Source organism: Mercenaria mercenaria, chromosome 2 (assembly GCF_021730395.1).
Source record: "Mercenaria mercenaria strain notata chromosome 2, MADL_Memer_1, whole genome shotgun sequence".
NCBI classification, from domain to species: domain Eukaryota; kingdom Metazoa; phylum Mollusca; class Bivalvia; order Venerida; family Veneridae; genus Mercenaria; species Mercenaria mercenaria.
The window spans coordinates 19,070,408-19,093,247 of record NC_069362.1 but is presented as its reverse complement, the minus strand read 5'-3'; the positions used below and the strand labels follow the sequence as shown (position 1 = coordinate 19,093,247).

At 35.8% G+C, this 22,840-nt stretch overlaps 1 protein-coding gene across 1 annotated transcript; it reads right to left on the bottom strand.

Annotated features, from left to right (window-relative positions):
* Positions 1 to 10,188: 10,188 nt before the first annotated feature.
* On the bottom strand, positions 10,189 to 18,406 carry LOC123563425 (DNA damage-inducible transcript 4-like protein). Its single transcript, XM_045356244.2, has 3 exons — positions 18,039 to 18,406; positions 17,670 to 17,743; positions 10,189 to 16,257 (listed from the first exon to the last, which is right to left on the bottom strand). The coding sequence occupies exons 1-3, from the start codon at positions 18,184 to 18,186 to the stop codon at positions 15,859 to 15,861; spliced, it is 621 nt and encodes a 206-aa protein (XP_045212179.1). The 5' UTR covers positions 18,187 to 18,406; the 3' UTR covers positions 10,189 to 15,858.
* Between the last annotated feature and the right edge of the window lie 4,434 nt (positions 18,407 to 22,840).

The following is a 22,840-nucleotide window of genomic DNA, read 5'->3' as shown; positions in this document are numbered from 1 at the left end:
TTTGGAGAGGTAATCAACACTGGCTTTTTGGAAAGTAAACTACTGATTACCCCCCTTTGACCAGTCACGTGCCAGTATGTGTATAGAGGTGGGTTTTTGTCTAACCCCAAAACTCCACTGAAGCATGGTCAAAAGATATAAGAGGAAGAATTTCTATTTATACAGTGACATATTTTCATATTTGTGACCTCTAAGATACTTAAAACATCAACATCAGCACAATAGTTGCAGTAATTTTACAGTTTAATTTGTCACTAGTTTTGTCCTCAGGCCTCTTTCAAGTTACATAACGTCAAAAAGACAATGTTAAATGATGGCTTCATACATGTGATAAGTAGGGCTGTCATCGATAGAAACGATATCGATGTATCAACGATATATTTTGTCGATCGATTATCGATTTCCCATTTTCAAAAATCGTATTATTTTACAGAGAGAAAAAAGTATCCAAAAAACACCGAACCCTCAAAACCAAGATTAAGTTCACAAATTTGTACATTTAATAAATGTAAAAGAGAAGTGAAGGCAAAATAAAAATGAAAGATTTTATTAATTTTCATTTCTTTTATTTCATAAATACAAATACAACACAATCAAACAGTAATATGATAAGTATGCAATAAAACTAAAAATAGCATTTACAGGACGGTATATAGTATGCATATGAACTAAAAGGTTGTTAATCTAACTTAATAATCGGTATATCGATGTATCGTCGATATTTGTCTTCTGATATATCGGTATTGTCGATATGCCTAAGACCCAATCAATGACAGCACTAGTGATAAGTACATATCTTTGCATAATCAATTTATTTATTTATCTATTTATTTGGGTTTTACGGCGCACCAACACAGTATAGGTTATATGGTGCTAAACAGGACTACAAATTTTGGTTCCACATCTCATTTATATCGAAATAAAAACATGAGATATGCAATCAAAATTTGCATACCTGCTGGAATCACAGAGTTACTGCAAAACCAAGTGTTAAGACCCTATTAGTCGCCTCTTATAATTATAAATAAAACCTGTAATATCGGATTCAAGATGTATTATCAGTATTTCCCACAGAAAATATATAAAAATATTTACCCTATAAGGCAATTATTTTCAATCCATTGAAGGGAACCTAGTGTATCAAAGCACAACAAAAGGTACATAGTAAGAAATTCAAACAAAAGATTTTGGGGAAGTATTGCCAATGGACATGACTCAACATAAAATTGAAGGATGTATAGCAAGCCCTGACAATATGCACACATGCCCTTCATTTTAGAGATGCATTCATAGTCATAGAGAATTATAATTCTTTTAATTTTCACAAATTACAACAATATTTACCTGTCTCTGCAAAAGGGAGACAGCTTAGGCCTTATATTTTTGTCACGCCTTCATGCAGAAGTGGACAGTCGTCCAAATGGCTGTTCGGTGTATGTGCGTTAGTCCATCCAGATTGTTTTGTCCAGGCAATAACTTTGACATGCATGGAGCTATCTTGTTTATATTACCTCAATGAGACGGAGTGTCATGCACAGAAAATATATAAAAATGTTTACCCTATAAGGCAATTATTTTCAATCCATTGAAGGGAACCTAGTGTATCAAAGCACAATAAAAGGTACTTGGTAAGAAATTCAAACAAAAGATTTTGGGGAAGTATTGCCAATGGACATGACTCAACATAAAATTAAAGGATGTATAGCAAGCCCTGACAATATGCACACATGCCCTTCATTTTAGAGATGCATTCATAGTCATAGAGGATTATAATTCTTTAATTTTCACAAATTACAACAATATTTACCTGTCTCTGCAAAAGGGAGACAGCTTAGGCCTTATATTTTTGTCAAGCCTGCTTGCAGAAGTGGACAGTCGTCCAAATGGCTGTTCGGTGTATGTGCGTTAGTCCATCCAGATTGTTTTGTCCAGGCAATAACTTTGACATGCATGGAGCTATCTTGTTTATATTACCTCAATGAGATGTGTCATGCACAAACCGCAGGTTCCTATCTCAAAGGTCATGTCAGATCTTTCCCAGGCCATAACTTTGACATGCATAAAAGAATGTTTCCCTCCATGAGACAGAGTGTAATGTGCAAACTCCAGGTTCCTATCTCAAAGTTAAAGGTAACTTGTATAACTTTGATAAGTAAGGAGCAATCTTTTTATTTGGCATAAATATTCACCTCCATGAGATGGAATGTCACGCGCAAACCCCAGGTCCCTATCTCAAAGGTCTTACTTGGGGGTCAAAGATCACTTTAGAGCTTGTTCAGCTCTAACTATGCCATGCATGAAGCAATCTTTTCTTAATTTGGCATAAATGTTTGCCTCAATGACACGGAGTGTCTTGCACAACTCCCAGACCCCTTTCTCAAAGGTCAGGGTCAAACTTAGGGTTCAAAATGTCATATAAGATCTTTGGCCAAACTTTTTTATAATTTGCAGATCCCTTTTTTGTTAATTTACAATTTTTTTTTATAGAATTACTTTGTCATTTCTGTAAATAGCTTATTTTGTAACTTTTTATTAAAACCGAGATCACTTTTCTGTGGTACAACATGGATGGTACCTCAAATTTTTAGGTGCATTTTGACATATCTGTACCTGGTAAGGATTTTTTTGTGGACTAAAAAATATATTTTTTTTGTGGACTTATAATTTTTAAACAAGAGGGTCAAGATGACCCTCGATCTCTCACCTGAGTAATGTGAGCTACATGTTTCAAATGTCAAACTGATGATAAAATATTAAGAAGGTCAGAAGGTCACATTCATGGTCAATGAAATTCAGTTTTACGACTTGTGTGCAAAACTGTGTATGTCATCAAAATTTCAAAGCTGTATCTTAAAAAACAAGAAAGTAGGTCAAGGTCACAGTCAAGTGACATCATATTACTTGGGGTCATCAGGTAATTATAATTAAACAGTCCTGGAAATAGGATCAGATGATTTTTTAGTATTTTTTCTATGTAACTCACATATTAACTAAGTGACCCCAGGGCAGGGCCTCTTTTAACCCCAGGGGCATAATTTGAACAATTTTGCTAGAGGACTACTAGAAAATGCATCATACCAAATATCAAAAGCCTCTAAGGTCGTACGGTTTCAGACAAGAAGATTTTTAAAGCTTTTTCTACATAAAACTTGGGACCCGCAGGGCAGGGCCTCTTTTCACCCAAGGGGTACAATTTGAACAATTTTGGTCGAGGACCATAAGACAATGCTACAAACCAAATATCAAAGGTCTAAGTGTTGTGGTTTCAGACAAGAAGATTATTAAACTTTTTTCCCCTATATAAGTCTATGTAAAACTTGGGACCCCCGGGGTGGGGCCATATTTGACCCTAGGGGGATAATTTGAACAATCTTGATAGAGGACCACTAGATGATGCTACATACCAAATATCAAAGCCCTATGTCATGTGGTTTTGTACAAGAAGATTTTCAAAATTTTCCCTATATAAGTCTATATAAACCATGTGACCCCCCGGGGCGGGGCCATATTTGACCCTAGGGGGGAATTTGAACAATTTTGGTAGAGGACCACTAGATCATGCTACTAACTAAATATCAAAGCCCTAGGCCATGTGTTTTGTAGAAGAAGATTTTCAAAGTTTTCCCTATATAAGTCTATATAAACCATGTGACCCACGGGACGGGGCCACATTTGACCCTAGGGGGATAATTTGAACAATTTTGGTAGAGGACCACTAGATGATGCTACACACCAGACATCAAAGCCCTAGACCCTGTGGTTTTGGACAAGAAGATTTTTAAAGTTTTTCCTTTCTGTTGCCATGGCAACCAGAGTTCTATATGGAATTCAATTCTTTGAATAATTTTGAAAGGGGGCCACCCAAGGATCATTCCTGTGAAGTTTGGTGTAATTCTGCCCTGTTGTTTTCAAGAAGAAGATTTTTTTAGAAATTGTTGACGGACGACGTACTACACACGATGGTCGACGCACGACGGACATCAAGCGGTCACAATAGCTCACCTTGTCACTTCGTGACAGGTGAGCTAAAAATTTCTTCCCTTTGTTAATCCTATAAATAGCCAATTTTGTAACTTTTTTACTGTTGGCCATTCGCAACAAGAACTGTCCATAAGACAGCGCGCTTCACTATTCAGTGATTTGACAGTAAAACGAATTTATGTCTCAATAAGAGACCTCTATTTTAAAAGGAAGATACACCAAGATATAAAAAGATATATTTTGAGTTTCAAGTCATTTCTTATATAGTACCAAATGAAGTTTCTCAAAAAATTTAAGTACAAAAGGGGCATAATTTGGTCAAAATACAAATTAGAGTTATGGGTATTGTTACCACACATGCAGATGATGATGATAAAGAAACATTTTAAGTTTCAAGCGAAGATTGCCAAAAAAAGTATGAAAGGGGCATAATTCTGTCAAAAATACAATAACAGTTATGGGGATTGTACACACATGCAAATGATGATTATAAAGAAATACTTTTAATTTCAAGTCATTATCTTTTTAAGTACCAAAGATATGTCTATAAACGAAGCTTTCCAAAAAATTTGACATGAAAATAATTCCAAGTATAACATGATGGTGACCTTGACCTTGGGTATAATGGGCCCTGTCCCTGCACATACTTTGTCTGTATGCTGGACACTGTATATATGAAGTTACAGTAAGATATAAGCAATAGTAACAAAGATATGACAGAAAAATAAAGGTTGCCGAAAAACTTTAACCTTAAAAATAACCAAAGTATAATACCTTGGTGACCTTGACCTTGTGGATAATGGGTCCAGCCCCTGTACATACGTTTGTATGCTGGACAATGTTAATGTAAAGTTACAGTAAGATATAAGCAATAGTAACAAAGATATGACAGAAAAACAAATGTTGCCGAAAAACTTTAACCTTAGAAATAACCTAAGTATAACACCTTGGTGACCTTGACCTTGGGTATAATGGGCTCAGCCCCTGCACATACTTTGTTTGTATACTGGACAATGTTTATGTGAAGTTACAGTAAGATATAAGCAATAGTAACAAAGATATGACAGAAAAACAAAGGTTGCAAAAACTTTAACCTTAAAAATAACCTAAGTATAACACTTTGGTAACCTTGACCTAGGGTATAATGGGCTCAGCCCCTGTACATACCATGTTTGTATGCTGGACAATGTTTATGTAAAGTTACAGTAAGATATAAGCAATAGTAACAAAGATATGACAGAAAAATAAAGGTTGCCGAAAAACTTTAACCTTAAAAATATCCAAAGTGTGACACTTTGGTGACCTTGACCTTAGGTATAATAGGCCCAGCCCCTGTACATACGTTTGTATGCTGGACAATGTTTATGTAAAGTTACAGTAAGATATAAGCAATAGTAACAAAGATATGACAGAAAAACAAAGGTTGCCGAAAAACTTTAACCTTTAAAATAACCTAAGTATAACACCTTGGTGACCTTGACCTTGGGTATAATGGGCTCAGCCCCTGCACATACTTTGTTTGTATACTGGACAATGTTTATGTGAAGTTACAGTAAGATATAAGCAATAGTAACAAAGATATGACAGAAAAAGAAAGGTTGCCGAAAAACTTTAACCTTAAAAATAACCTAAGTATAACACCTTGGTGACCTTGACCCTGGGTATAATGGGCTTAGCCCCTACAAATACTTTGTTTGTATACTGGAAAATGTTACAGTAAGATATAAGCAATAGTAAGAAAGATATGACAGAAAAACAAAGGTTGCCGAAAAACTTTAACCTTAAAAATAACCTAAGTATAACACCTTGGTGACATTGACCTTGGGTATAATGGGCTCAACCCCAACGAATACTTTGTTTGTATACTGGACAATGTTTATGTGAAGTTACAGTAAGATATAAGCATAAGTAACAAAGATATGACAGAAAAACAAAGGTTGCCGAAAAACTTTAACCATGAAAGGTCATGCCGACGCAGGGGCGAGTAGAATAGCCCCCCTATTCTCCGAATAGTGGAGCTAAAAATGAAAAAATGGACAAACTCAAAAAATACTAATGCAAGAGTAATAGTTTTTGCCCTTTGTGATCCTCCTCATATCCATTCTATATTAGAAATTTGAAGACATCATACACCTACATACTTCTCCTGGTCATCATGTAACTATTGCTTGCACAGTTTTTATTATACTCTGGAGAATCTAAGTGAGGACAAACTTTTCTATTACCTTATGCCACCCATTGCAAGCATAAAACAAGAGCTGTCCATAAGACAGTCAATGCTCGACTATTCGAATTGTTGTCCCAGAAGCAGGAATATTACCATAAATGTTAAAATTTCTATAGGGTTTCAATCCAGTTTCTGCATTAGTTTTGGAGATAGTAACTTGCATGCAAAACTTTAACAAGAAGTTTTTAAGTTCAAAAGGGGACATAATTTTGCAAAATACATGTCTGAGTTATGGGACTTGATCCTGTTAGGTTGGTTATTGACCTAGAAAAAGAAATAAAATAAGTTTCAAAGCTATATGCCTTTAATTAATAGCTATATGTACATGTATTTGCATTCAAAACTTTAACCAAGGTATGATGCCAAGGCAAAGGTGAGAAGAAAAGCTCGAACTATTCTTCGAATAGTCAAGTTAGTTATCAGATATGAAGTTTCCAACAATGTATGCATTTCCCCTTGTTTGATTTGGTTTATACTAGGCACCTACATAGTAAAGGTTATATGGTGCCATACAGGACTAACATTAAAATAAAAATATGAGATATGGATGATGAAGATGTTGTAGATCAAGTTTTATTTGAGCCGTTCCATGAGAAAACCAACAGTGCGTTTGCAACCAGCATGGATCCAGACCAGCCTGTGCATCCCGCAGTCTGGTCAGGATCCATGCTGTTCTCTAACAGTTTCTCTAATTGAAATAGGCTTTGAAAGCGAACAGCATGGATCCTGACTGGATCGCAAACGCACTATGTTGGTTTTCTCATGGCACGGCTCATTTGAATTTGATGGAGGTAGTATGAAGGATGTGTAATTTGATGAATTGACAGATGGATATGTGCCAGTTCACTCAGGGGGTCATATAAATATCTCAATGTTGATTGCTTTAAGGCTGTGATAAATAAATTAATAAATTATATTTGGCTTCTTGAAACAGAAGTGAAGAAAATGTTGGCAGAACTCTGATAGAAGGGTTAAAAGGAATAATTGGGTAATAAAGTAATAGCGTTGACTTTATAAATTAACAATAACTCTAATGCAAATAGACTGACCAGCAGACAAAGTAATCAATTACTACAGCACATCAATTCTACCTAATGTAATTGCATCCTCATCCCAATAATGTGTAACAATACCTTCAATTGTTGAATAACCAATTCTGTTAGATACACGAGGCTTCTTTTTGGGTATTTGCACTTTTTAAATAAAATGTTGTGTATAATTCACTATGAAAAGATGAGACAAGATCTCACAGAACACTAAATGCCCCCCTTGATGTATTCAGTAACTGCACAAGGACAGAAAACATTTGGCAACTGTGCACTGATGTTTGATGTACTGACCTCAAATAATAACTAGAAAATGCTTTTGTAAAAAAGCGCATGTCTCCCCCAATGCAAAGTCCTATAGGCCAGAAGTCAATAGGGGTCAGAAGCGAAAGTCAAAGAGACACTGATGGTTGGCTGCAATAGGGATCATCTACTTGGCATGTCCAGTCATACCGCTAAATTTCAACACTCGTGGCCTAGTGGTTCTCAAGTCACTATTCAGGCTCCTGTGACCTTGACCTTTGATCAAGTGACCTCAAAATAAATAGGGGTCATCTACTCTGCATGTTCAATCATCCTATGAAGTTTCAACATTCTGGGTCAAGTGGTTCTCAAGTTATTGATCGAACTGGTTATCAATGTTCAGGCCCCTGAGACCTTGACCTTTAACGGAGTGACCCCAAAAACAATATGGGTCATTTACTCTGCATGAACAATCATCCTATGAAGTTTCAACATTCTGGGTCAAGAGGTTCTCAAGTTATTGATTGGAAATGGTTTTCCATGTTCAGGCCCCTGTGGCCTTGACCTTTAACAGAGTGACCCTAAAATCGTTAGGGTTCATCTACTCTGCATGACCAATCATCCTACGAAGTTTCATCATTCTGGGTCAAGTGGTTCTCTAGTTACTGACCGGAAATGGTTTTCAATGTTCGGGCTCCTGTGACCTTGACCTTTCACAGTGTCCCCAAAATCGTTAGGGGTCATCTACTCTTTATGACCAATCATCCTATTAAGTTTCAACATTCTGGGTCAAGTGGTTCTCAAGTTACTGACTGGAAATGGTTTTCAATGTTCAGGTCCCTGTGACCTAGACCTTTAATAGAGTGACCCCAAAATCGATAGGGGTCATCTACTTTGCATGTACAATCATCCTATGAAGTTTCAACATTCTGGGTCAAGTGGTTCTCTAGTTATTGATCGGAAATGGTTTTCAACGTTCAGGCCCCTGTGACCTTGACCTTTGATGGAGTGATCCCATAATCAATAAGGGTCATCTACTCTTTATGACCAATCATCCTATCAAGTTTCAACATTCTGGGTCAAGTGGTTCTCTAGTTATTGATCGGAAATGGTTTTCAACGTTCAGGCCCCTGTGACCTTGACCTTTGACGGAGTGACCCCAAAATCAATAGGGGTCATCTACTCTTCATGACCAATCATCCTATGAAGTTTCAACATTCTGGGTCAAGTGGTTTTCTAGTTATTGATCAGAAATGGTTTTCAATGTTCAGGCCCCTGTGACCTTGACCTTTGATGGAGTGACCCCAAAAACAATAGGGGTTGTCTACCCCAGCAGCCCTACAACCCTATGAAGTTTGAAGGTTCTAGTCCAAATGGTTCTCCAGATATTGCTCGAAAATGAAGTGTGACGTATGGACGGACGGACGGACGTTCTAACGAAAAGATATTTATGTGACACCCCCATTGTTCTCTCTATTGTTCTAACAGTCACATAAAAAGAAAAAGGTCACATAAACAGAACGGAATAAATGACATCAAAGAGAAAGTACCGTTATGCAGTCACTTAACCATCATTTCGCGGGCACGGACGGACGGACAGGGCAAAAACAATATGTCTCCTGGGGGAGACATAATTATCGGTCATTTACCAGTCATTAGTGACTTCTTCATCAAATGTGATCTTAGACCAAAGCATTATCTTGCTATTTGGCAAAAAAGTTCTACTGTTCTGGGTCAATGTGACCTTGACCTTTGACCTCAAAATCCATAGGGGTTATCTGCTGGTCATGATCAACCTCCCTATAAGGTTTCGTGATCATAGGCCCAAGCGTTCTCAAGTTATCGTCCGAAATGGTTTAACTGTTCTGAGTGACTGTGACGTTGACCTACCGATCCCAAAATCAATAGGGGTTATTTGCTGGTCATGACTAACCTCCCTATCAACTTTCATGTTCCTAGGCCCAAGCGTTCTCGAGTTATCATTGGGAAAACGATTGGTCTATGGACCGACAGACCTACATCTGCAAAACAATATACCCCTATTTTTTCGAAGGGGACATAATAATGTTCAGTTTATCTTTAAACCGTAATGCCCAACGACCTTTGACCTACTGACCTCAAAATCAATAGGGGTCATCTGCTTGTCATGATCAACATCCCTATTAAGCTACATGATCCTACGCCAAAGCGTTCTCAAGTTATCGTCAGGGCACTGTTTAGATGTTCCAGGTCACTGTAACCTTGACCTTTGAACTACTGAACCCAAAATCAATAGGGGTCATCTGCTGGCCATGATCAACCTCCCTATTCAGTTTCATGATCCTAGGCCCAAGCGTTCTAAAGTTATCGTACCGAAAAGGTTTAACTGTTCCGGGTCACTGTGACCTTCACCTTTAAACTATTGAACTCAAAATCAATAGGGGTCATCTGCTGGTCATGACCATCCTTCCTATCAACTTTCATGATCCTAGGCCAAAGCGTTTTTTAGTTATCGTCAGGAAATTGACTGGCATACCTACCAACCGACATCTGCAAAACAATATACCCCTCCTTGAAGGGGGGCATAAAAATTATGGGAAGTGGGTTTCACTTAAATTGTTGCATCCCTTTTCTACAAACTGAGCAACCCTCATATTTAAATCATGATAAACAATGACAGCCATATAGACTGTACGAAAATAAACACAATAGTAATTGTAAAATTTTTATTGGTGGTATTTCTGTATCACAAACTGCTAAACCTAAGAAAATACAACATACAACCAAAAAATACACCACCTATGGTGATAAATTTGTATGTACAAATGATAAGTTCACATTTGAAACATAAAAATTGAAGCTATTGCTATGGAAACATAAAATTTTCTAAAACTAACTAAATAAAGACAAGAACTAGGCAAGTTACAATTCTTGGTCAGTTTAACTGATCCGAAGCACAATTTCACACTTTAACTGTTTTAAGGTTTCAGTTTTACAAAGTTTGTTCAGTCACACAAATGAAAGACATCAAGTAGATACCCATTAACTGAACACCTTATGCAAGTGTTTTAAACAATTACAGTTCAACCTGTGCTGAAATCACATGGCTAGAGAAACAGCTAGTGTCATGGTCTTCATATACAGGTTTCACTGTATTCTCGTTTACAGCCATGTCCGAGTTACACGATAACGGTAACTGGCAAAGATGACTTTTGCTAAACAGCATTTGGCCTACAATCTACATAATGGCAAGTAACCATAATGCCCAAATCACGACAAAAAAAAACAAAAATAGCCTTACTTGCCTCTTCACCATTATACCAATGGCCACATCTTAGCACAGAAATAGTCATGTCTGAGGAGATTTTAGTTTCTCTTGACTAGTGATATAATCTCAATAAATACTCAATAATAGTGAAATACTAAAACATACTAATTTTAGTTCATTACCTGGTCTGTACATGTAACATCTAAATCACCAAGACAACATTTTGCTAGAAAAATTATCTACTACATTGTATAATTTATGTGTCTATGTAATGGTATAAAAAGGTTAATTTGTCTAAAATGCAAAATCAAATTATTCTCAGACAGAGATAGAAATGATGTCATTTCTATAATACACTTTCAAGTTTCAATCACTTCTACGCAGCAACTGACAACTTCCTTACAACAAGAGGACCATGATGGTCCTGAATCGCTCACCTCTTCCCACATGACCCAGTTTTGAGTATGACGTTGTTTTTTCTATTATTTGATATAGTGACCTAGTTTTTGAGCTCATGTGACCCAGTTTTGAACTTGACCTAGATATTATCAAGATAAAAATTCTGACCAATTTTCATGAAGATCCATTGAAAAATATGGTCTCTAGGTTTTTCTATTATTTGACCTATTGACCTAGTTTTCGAAGGTACGTGACCCTGTTTTTAACTTTACCTAGATATCATCAAGGTGAACATTCTCACTAATTTTCATGAAGATCTCATGAAAAATATGGCCTCTAGAGAGGTCACAAGGTTTTTCTATTTTTATACCTACTGGCCTAGTTTTTGACCGCACATGACCCAGTTTCGAGTTTTTTATGGCACGTGACCCAGTTTCAAACTTGACCTAGATATCATCAAGGTGAACATTCTGACCAATTTTTATGGAGATCTATTCACAAGTATGGCCTCTAGAGAGATCACAAGGTTTTTCTATTTTTAGACCTACTGACCTAGTTTTTGACCGCACATGACCCTGTTTCGAACTTGACCTAGATATCATCAAGATGAACATTCAGACCAATTTTCATACAGATCCAATGAAAAATATGGCCTTTAGAGAGGTCACAAGGTTTTTCTATTATTCGACCTACTGACTTAGTTTTTGATGGCACGTGACCCACTTTCGAACTTGACCTAGATATCATCAAGGTGAACGTTCTGACCAATTTTCATGAAGATGTCATGAAATATATGGCCTCTAGAGAGGTCACAAGGTTTTTCTATTTTTAGACCTACTGACCTAGTTTTTGACAGCACGCGACCCAGTTTCGAACTTGACCTAGATATCATCAAGATGAACATTCAGACCAACTTTCATACAGATCCCATGAAAAATATGGCCTTTAGAGAGGTCACAAGGTTTTTCTATTATTTGACCTACTGACCTAGTTTTTGATGGCACGTGACCCAGTTTCGAACTTGACCTAGATATCATCAAGGTGAATGTTCTGACCAATTTTCATGAAGATCTTGTGAAATATATGGCCTCTAGAGAGGTCACAAGGTTTTTCTATTTTTAGACCTACTGACCTAGTTTTTGAAGGCACGTGACCGAGTTTCGAACTTGACCTAGATATCATCAAGATGAACATTCAGACCAACTTTCATACAGATCCCATGAAAAATATGGCCTTTAGAGAGGTCACAAGGTTTTTCTATTATTTGACCTACTGACCTAGTTTTTGATGGCACGTGACCCAGTTTCGAACTTGACCTAGATATCATCAAGGTGAACGTTCTGACCAATTTTCATGAAGATCTTGTGAAATATATGGCCTCTAGAGAGGTCACAAGGTTTTTCTATTTTAGACCTACTGACCTAGTTTTTGAAGGCACGTGACCCAGTTTCGAACTTGACCTAGATATCATCAAGATGAACATTCTGACCAACTTTCATAAAGATCCCATGAAAAATGTGACCTCTAGAGTGGTCACAAGGTTTTTCTATTTTTAGACCTACTGACCTAGTTTTTGACGCACGTGACCCAGTTTCGAACTTGACCTAGATATCATCAAGATGAACATTCTGATTAACTTTCATGAAGATCCCATGAAAAATGTGACCTCTAGAGTGGTCACAAGGTTTTTCTATTTTTAGACCTACTGACCTAGTTTTTGACCGCACGTGACCCAGTTTCGAACTTGACCTAGTAGCATCAAGATGAACATTCTGACCAATTTTCATAAAGATCCCATGAAAAATGTGACCTCTAGAGTGGTCACAAGGTTTTTCTATTTTTAGACCTACTGACCTAGTTTTTGACCGCACGTGACCCAGTTTCGAACTTGACCTAGATATCATCAAGATGAACATTCTGACCAATTTTCATAAAGATCCCATGAAAAATGTGACCTCTAGAGTGGTCACAAGCAAAAGTTTACGGACGGACGCACGCACGGACTGACGGACGGACGACGGACACCGCGCGATCACAAAAGCTCACCTTGTCACTTTGTGACAGGTGAGCTAAAAATGGGACGGAGGAGGAAGTGTTGTCTACGTTCCTACTGTCACAGATAACTGTTTCCAGCTCTACTCTTACTGGATATAAATTTAAACACGTACTTAAATGTAGAATATACAGGAAGCTTAACTTATAAATAGCCTATTTTCTTCATCTTCTTAACAAGCCACAGTTGGGATGAAGTGCTTTTTCAAACACTTGAAAGAATTACTTAAAAGATGAAATTCAAACTATTACAATCTCAACCCTATTTCAAAAAATTGCCCAATGCATAAAAATGTCAAAAATGCAATTTGAATCTATTAAAAGTTATTTGATCTATGAAAAAAGCTAAAGAACAGTAGTTTTTTCTATTAAAACTGCTACTATATTTATTACAGACAAAAATGCATTCTTTTGCATATCCTGTGTCACGAAAAATACTGCTGACTACTGATTATAACAAGCAGTGACACCAAAATGAAACATTATCACAATAGCACAATGAAGCCTTTTCAAGGATTATTTATGGATTAGTCATGGAAATTAACTCAACCTTAAAGCACATTTTAAAATTATACTAAAGCAAGCAAAAAAAAGCACAAAACAAACTAAAGTCGTCGTTTCAACAGTTTGGTTAACTCCTTTATGATTAATATTTTTACTGAACCATGAAAAACTATTTGAACTACATTTACATCTATGATGTACTTCTTAAACCAATAGTGATAGGAGCAAAACAAAACAAAACACTGCTCAACATAGTATTGGTGTTAAATAAGTACAGACATCTTGTAGATACCTTTTTTATACATTATAACAAAGTATTTACTATTTATAGCACATTGTAAAGCACAGTTTCTTTAGGAGTGGAAGGTTGACATTCACACTTGAAAATATTGATGGTTATAACTGTAAGATTTATAATCATCATGATGATATAGCCGCAATAATAAACCTCAGAATCATGTGACAAAGGGGTTACGGTCATGCCATATGCCCACACTTTCTTTTTTTAAATAAATTGCGTGAGGTTTTTTCCTGAAACATAAAGGATGACTAATAAGCACAGGTATGCTGATGTAAAGACTTGATAAGTCATTTTCAATAATCCATAACGGTTATATAGGTATAGAAGGTAACATATCGCAAGGATGATACAAAAGGGAAATCTCACAATGACTACAATCATTAATCAGCCTGACTCTGTCGATATTAAACATGTGTGAACAGATGATCTGATCAAATGGTTAAAACATGAAAACCTGATAAAAATGCACATTAAATGACAAAGAGGGTTATGTGAGGAAATTCATTTAAAAAAATTCAATCCAAGCTGACGAAGGACTTTTAAAAAACTGATTTGTTAGAATATTTTCCCCACTCACTCATGTTATGGTACTTAGCAGAACATCTTGAATTATGCTTGCAATTGTTTGCATCCTTGTATGATGGTCAGTCACAGTACTGAATTTGGAGACCAGTCTCAATCCTCAAGCATTTGATTGGTTGCATCAGAGCACAATTTTGAAACTGGCCAATGGTACAACTTAAGTTTTATTACCTTGAAGTTTTAACTCAATTGGCAAACAATAAGCAATTTACAGATTAAACATCTTGCCCCTCCTAGCCAAATAATGACAAATTTCAAGTTGACAATTATGAAAATAGCTTAGATGGACACAGTGAATGCTTGTTCTTGAAAGACATGGTAAAACTTCATGGAATGTGTTCCACTTGGGAATGATTCTAGATAAAATCAACATACATGCATATATATTAAGCAAATCTTGCAATACATCTTAACAGAACATCACTGACGCAGAAAGTATTGTTTTTGCTAAAAAATGACAAATTACATTGCTAATTTTTCATTTTCTTATTTAAACAGCCTAAAAATATAAAACTTTTGTCCCTGATTATTTCCCTTTATGTTCAAATATAAAATTCATAGCAATCCCTGTCAACATATAATTCGTAATTGACATGTTGTGTTTTCCACTCAGCACTTGTCCTCTTTTTAAGTAAAAATCTATGTATTATTTCAATAAACATATCTTTGATTTCCATTGTCATGTCTTTATATTACAATGCATGTCAGACAAAAGTTGATTGGTGCAAAAAACAGGCATTTAGAACTGCGTGTCTCACCTGATAATTAACAATGAATGGAATGTTTCACATAAATATATAATATACCAATTAACCATTTGTATTAGCATCTGTTGGAAAATCAGCACTTTACCCACTGTAGTCTTGAAATTGCTTTTCATATAACAAAACTAGAAAAAAATTAATTATTGAAAAATCTCTTGTAACTAACAACTTCCAAATGGAAAACAGTTGAACACATAATGGGCTATAATGTGAATCAATTTTCATGTACATATGCTGCATAAACTTATGTACATGTAAAAAATACGAATAAACTTTAGTAACATTTTGTTCTAAAATATATAATTTTCCCTCTATTGCAAGTGAATGTATTTAAATCAGTACAACTTAGAAATTTTGAGACAATATATATGATCTATTCTGGAAGTACCAGTCGAGATTTATCTAAGTTTGACTGATTTAACTACACACATATATTTAATATATTACTTCAATAATATTGGCACATAGCTCCCTTAATTGCAGTAGCTGTTGCAGTCAATTGAATAAAATAGCTAACAAGTTGCCCTATACAGTTTCTGCTTTTCCAGCTTGTATGCTTGGCACAACATTTTTGGCGTAGATCTGTAAGTCGAATGCTTGAAACATCCAGTTAGCTGCATCATCATTTTCCGAACACTTACAAAGTGTCGTGTGTCTTCTTGCAAGGTCAAATGAATTTCAAATGTTGACACTGTACTAGGGTCATACTGAACTTTCACAAGCTCAGAGCACTTTGATTTTTCTTGCAGATGTATAGTCAATGAACAGCCTCTGACTCCACATGGCTCACTCTCGGACATTATCAAGATATCACGTGCAATACGCATGGTTAGCCCACAAGGAATTAAGATCTCACACTTCAGATGTTTCTCTCTTGCCTCTTTTAGACCATCTTCTATGTGTTTAGCAAACTGAAAAATAAAAAGAAAAATATATCATGAAGGGACCGTATCTCCCAAAAATCATAATTTACTTTCTGTAATGATATTTATCTATTTGTATCTATTTTCTTCTGAATCAAGCAGCATTATAGCCTTTATCAATTTAAACAAAGGCCTAAAGTTTACATGGCGAGGATAGGGGTCCATCTTGCAACTTCACTGCAGATAAAACTTCACTTTGCAGCTTTAAGTTTAATTATGTTTAACAGTACAAAGCAATCAAGCAAAAAATCTGACATAAAGTCCTGAAATTATGCGCATTTCCACTTTATGTTGATGATGAATAAGAAGTTTCATTTCAACTTAAGGAAACTGTAAAATGAGTTCAACTTCAAATGTAGTTTTAATATTCTTAAATTCAGAAAAGTACCATAACTCAAAAAATAATAATCAGACATGAAAGTCCCAGTAACATGCACATGTCCACTTCATGTTTATGAAGTATAACAAGTTTCATTAATGACTAAATGAGTATAGAAAATACAAGAAAAGTGGACAATCTGAAAAACAGACAGCTTGATCACTATATGCCTCCCAAATTTTTGACCATAGGGCATGAAAAGATTGAAATGCTATATATTTATAACCAATTTATAACTCTTAAAAACATAAAACAGTGGTAATTTAATTCAACTGGAGACTGTTTCTTATTAAAGTGTTGCTATTTGCATATCTAAACCAATCCTTTTAGTTGATACAGTGTTACTATTTTTAAACCAATCCTGTCATTCAGTTTAATTAACTTCTTGTTTTGGAACTGCTCATCTTCCTATTTAACTTTGAAGTATAGTCTGACCGCAGAATAGCAATCATTCATTAAATATTATTACTTGACACATCAAATATCCACTTAATTGAAAGGAGTGTGATTTGAAGAACTGAACATATTCAGGAAATATCCAATTAATTCATACTTCATTATTAGTCCACTTAAGGTCGTTTTACTGGTTAGTTGATATAATGAATTAAGATACAAAATGTAGGCTAGGTCAATTTCAGCAGTTTGAAAAAATGATTTTTCTTAAATCCCTCACTTGTAATCGGAAAATAAATGAGTTTGAACCACAAAGAACACTTAGGACAGTATGCCATATTGTTTTCCTGGTGACAGGTCCGTATCAATGAGTAAGCCTACAAGAACGGAGTAAGCCTACAAGAACTTTTCCATGTATGATGAAATTTTATTCATACTATATCTGTTGCTGATGTAATCACAGGTGTAAATATTTCATATACACAAAACAAGTTGGGGCAGATCAAGAATTACGAGCTTTTCTGTCTAACAAAAATGCCATGTTTATAAAATAAATTGCAAATGTAAAAGCATTTTTATTTTTGGACCATTTATTTTTTATGCCCATCTATGAATAATTTTCACTGACCTGCTTGCATTTTGCTTCCTCATTAGGGTCTTCAAATAGACTAATCCAATCCTTCTGTGGCACTGTCTCTTTATCTAAAAACACACATAGAAATGTTTTAAAATTTACTCTATGTCCACTGTCCTGGAAATCAGCTGGTCTCTTAAGGGATATTCTCAAAATCTAAATTGTCTGTCAAGATCTATTAGGAAATTTATTTAAATACGATAGGTCTATTGTTAGTCTATAACAGAAATTTAAAATTGAATTGAAGATGCCTGCAAAATATTGAATTCATGTTACTTAAAAGCCCTGATTACTTTAATGTCTTTTTCTGTATATTTATCTATATTGAGATCACCCCCGAATAAGCCGAACAAAGAATCTTACCATTTTCAGTGTTTGATTCCTTTCGTTCATAATCTGTCTCAATAACATTTTGATTTTCTCTGCTTAGAAGTCTCTGGAATGTTGTTTTGAATTTATGCACCATCTTCATAACTTCTTTCTTTGTCTCCACTTCTGTGGAATTTTCCATGTCCAAACAAATCGATTTCCAGCAGACGAAATTGAAACTGGTATATTTCCAATTTTTATCAAAAGTCTGCGTTAAATTAGATTTAATTATTTAAACTATTTGCTCTTTTGCTTATCTGTAAAGTTCTTTCAAGAATTTCGAAGATTTTCTGCTCTTATATACAGCGTCAACAATCCCTATCGGTTAACTTCTGACGAACAGCTGATTCAACCGCGTCAAGTGCATAAGCGGCCTTATAATCGATCAGAGCAAACTATTTCAACGTGAAGGGGGTTTAGCCTGTTCCACTTTAAGTTAAATAAAATAAATACTGAAGTTTATAGCATATGGTGGCATATTTCTGCATACGATAACCAGATAAGTTTCGCGAAAATATATCGAATTTTCAAGAAAAACATAAAAAATTTCGCGAAAACATATAAGCTTTTTTCGAAAGATACTGCAAATATTAAGTGGATAAATTTGTGTTAGTGCCCACTTCTGCATAAGAAAATCAGATAAGTTTTGCGAAAATGAAACAAGTTCTCATGTAAAACGGTAAAGTTTTCGTGAAAATAAAATATTATTTTCGCGAAAACATTTTATTTTCACGAAAACTTTACCGTTTTTCATGAAAGTTTAGTCCATTTTCGCGAAACTTATCTGGTTTCCCTATACAGTAGTGGGCACTAACGCAATCTTTTTCCATTTAATATTTGCAGTTCTTTTCATGAAAAGCTTTTATGTTTTCGCGAAATTTTTACTGTTTTTCGTGAAATCTCGATAAATTTTCGTGAAACTTATCTGGTTATCGTATGCAGAAATATGCCACCATAATAGCATAATAAGATAAGATAGTTTTTATTTAAGTTGGCAGACCCTATAAAAATACATTATAAGCTCTGAATGAGCTTTTTAACTAAAAAATGACAAACTTTGAAAATGAAATGAAAAGAGAGTAGATCTATACACCAGATTTCACTCGTGGACATAGATAAGATATACTTGGGGTTTGGACCAGCTACGACCCTGCCTTGGTCTACAATTTGGCCAGATGCAACAAAGACCATCAAACAACATCACCAAAAGTAATAATTTAATCAAAATCTATCCATTTTTTAAATAGGCCTACACGCACTGATCTCTGAATCATTATTTGAACCCCAAGAAAGTAGCCTATCTGTGATCGTGGAAGGACACCCGGGCTTCTGGATTTTCGTATATGCATATGCCCCCGGGTGCGATCTGATGTATATTTGACTAAGTCGTTTTTTTTGCATACTGTAAATTTTCAAAAGCAAAAACCAGACAACCACCTTATTTTTTACTGTCGCATCAACGATTATAATTGAAAATGTTTCGAATTAAGCTACGGAAGAGCAGGTGGGGTGGGGAGAGTGGAGACGGGCACACGCCAGGTCCACCCCTCTATTACCGCAATATTCGAGTCGTCGCTGGAGAGGTGAATGTTTGGTTTGTCTATACTCAAATTATGTGCGCCTGCAATTCCCAATCAACTGGTATTTTCGGCACCTTTAAAAAAAATGGCAACATATCTAATGCATTATTTTTTTTTCTAATTTAAGACGAAAATGAAACAATGAAATGCATGATCGGTCACCAACATGACAAAGTTATTTTTTCTGAATATTGCCCTCTTTTAACACTGCTACTCTCGCCCCACAGGTCAGGATACTAATAACTAATATATAACTATAATCAAGATCTTTAAGATCGTAACAAACAAGCTTATTCAGCAGGTAAAGGGCAATGACCATTACCCGTTATTAACAGGGTGAGTGTCCAAGGATATGTACTACTTACAGGGTGAGTGTCTTCAAGGCTGTGCACTGTTTTAAATGTAGGCGTATCAGGCTATCTGACGAGGCTTATTTACGAAAACTATTCGGTCATTGCACACTGTTTATCTCTTGAAAATCTGTATGACAATACATATACCTCGGTGTCATTTGCTGAGCACTACTTAATCCAACAGAAGTTTATCAACTAACTCTAGTCTAATGTACGAGTACGTGTATTCAAAGATACAAAATGAAATCTCAGGTGACAGAAAATGTATTTTTCTTGAAAGCACAATAGATGTTTGTAGTAAAGTCTAAACAGCCCTAAAGAATGTTATCATGCGACTGAAGTACAATAAAGGTTGCGCAACTTTAAAATAATACACTTTAATGCATTAACACTTTACCATGCACACGATATTTGCATAATCAAAACGTACTAGGCTGGTATACCCCTGAGGGACAAAAACTCTTCTTTAATATACCTTTTCTTTCTTTGATATTGATGCGTGACCGTAAACTGCAAAGCAAATTGTTTATATTGTCACAATAGTTTTATTATTGCATGTTTTAATGTCAAAGGGATCGGCTTCCTTTTGTAAAAACTTAGGGGTTTTTTTTTTTCAATCGTAATCCGATTTAAAGCTTTTGGGACTATCATTGATAAATAATATGAAGCTAACCAGCTATTTCTAAGTCAAGGCAACATATTATTTTATAAGCAATTTTAGTTAAAGAGTACAGATTCCCCGAAAACCCACTATAGCAATACTAGTTTTAGGTAAAATGCCGCGGCATTTTCAAGGTTTGAGTCCAAGGGCCATTTAATATTAATGACATGATAAATTTTATAAAGAGCCATTTATAATATACAAAATACTTCTAACGCAGCACTTTTCTTTTTTGAACAAGATATTTATTTTAAAAGGTTTTCTTACATAATGTCAAATATGTAGGTATTTCCTTATTTTATATACGATTTGAGTAAATATGAATTATAGGTCACCATGTACGAAAAACGGGCATATCATGCGTTGTTACGCTGTATAGAGCTTGCGCCGTATACAGCTCACATGGGAGCTACATATTCTTTGACTAGAAAACCGTATATACTAAATACAGCTCACCATAAGCTGTAAACGTCAAGATGCTGCATATCCACGTATATATAGCTCATTGTTTGTAAAGAAGAATCAACAATATCATTATTGAACACTACGTTATACACCACCGTCGTCAACAAAATCATAATAATCATTATTATATTCGCCGGCATTATAAGCATCAGCAGCAGCAACAACAGTTGCAGCCGCAGCGTGATCACCACCACCACTACAACTTCTGCTACTGCTACTGCTGCTGCTACTCTTACTGCTGCTGCTACTGATACTGCTACTGCTACTCTTACTGCTACTGCTACTGCTACTGCTACTGCTACTGCTACTGCCGCTGCCGCTGCCGCTGCCGCTGCCGCTGCCGCTGCCACTGCTACTGCTACTGCTACTGCTACTGCTACTGCTACTCTTACTGCTACTACTACTGCTTCTACTGCTACTGCTGCTGCTGCTGCTCTTACTGCTGCTACTACTGCTTCTACTGCTACTGCTGCTGCTGCTGCTCTTACTGCTGCTACTACTGTGCTACTGCTACTGCTACTACTACTAGTTAGCGATTTTGTAGCCAGTAAGAATTCACAAAATGGCTAGACTTTCTGTTCAAAATAGGGTCTCCTTGGACAACATGTCATTTTTGTTTGTACGTTAAATTGATTTTGAAAAGTACGTAAGGGATCTATAAGTGAGTATTTTGTGTTATACAAAGAATGCTTCTTTACAGGCAAACAGAAAATGACTACCCATAAAGCTATAGGTAAACTCGTAAGGAGAAAGTTCATTTTGCCCCCAAAATGGCATATAAACCGAAAATCTTTCAATGGAGTAATTCCAAGTTGGTTTTCTTTTCCCATGAATTACTGACACTTCCGCTCGCAGGATCTTAGTCCGAGCTGTTTTATGGCTCTAGTGGGCCAAGGGACCGCGCACAGCATTTCTGTATGGGTCAGTATATCACAAAATGTCACAGTCAACACAATCCCCATTGCACGCGACTCAAGAAGGACATACTAAATATGACATTTTTGCTAAGAATGTGTATACATAATAACTATTATTTTGACCGGACAGTAACAACATATTACAAATGAAGAAAATAGTTGTGTGTTTATATGAATGTAATAATCTGTATTGGCCATATAATTAAAGCGACTATGTGCTCTTCAATTCCAGACCCGTAAGACTGTTAGCAATTGTATTCGAAGGAGTTTTGTTTCGTAGTAGTCAGGGGTGTCTAGACTATGAAATTGATTAAGTTAAACATTTCAAGAGCAGATGATAATTATGTAAATTAGTATAAGCATACGTTACTTGTCGAAGTAATAATAATTATGATAATGAGGATGATGATGATGATGATGATGATGATGAACAAGGTAGGCCGGTAAGACAATACATTAATGCATAAAACTCATACTAGTGGATGCAAATCCGCAACTATAGCCTCTGCTTGAGGTGCATTGAACTGCATAACCTGTAAATATAGACTGGATGTAAGTACATAAATCAGATTACTGCGTTGAAATATATTTACTTAGATCTTGTAGTCCGTTCTTTACCATTGACACTTGTTAATGGGCGTATGGCGACCGACCCCACCATAGTATCACCAGAGACTCTTCCAGGTTAGGAGCTCCAAGAGAAAACTTCTGTCTGGATAGCCGTGATACAGGCATGAGAAGGGTTTATGTCCCACTATCAATGACATACTAGGGCACTTTATTGTACAGGAGAAGGGTTTATGCCCCACTATCAATGACA

What these genes read in the sequence shown, in the direction of transcription:
- LOC123563425 (XM_045356244.2), bottom strand. Translation starts at nt 18,186, where the DNA reads ATGGAAAATTCCACAGAAGTGGAGACAAAGAAAGAAGTTATGAAGATG. An exon ending in GGAATCAAACACTGAAAATG is followed by an intron (nt 17,744 to 18,038) that starts GTAAGATTCTTT and finishes GTGTGTTTTTAG; the next exon opens with ATAAAGAGACAGTGCCACAG. An exon ending in AGGAAGCAAAATGCAAGCAG is followed by an intron (nt 16,258 to 17,669) that starts GTCAGTGAAAAT and finishes TTTATTTTTCAG; the next exon opens with TTTGCTAAACACATAGAAGA.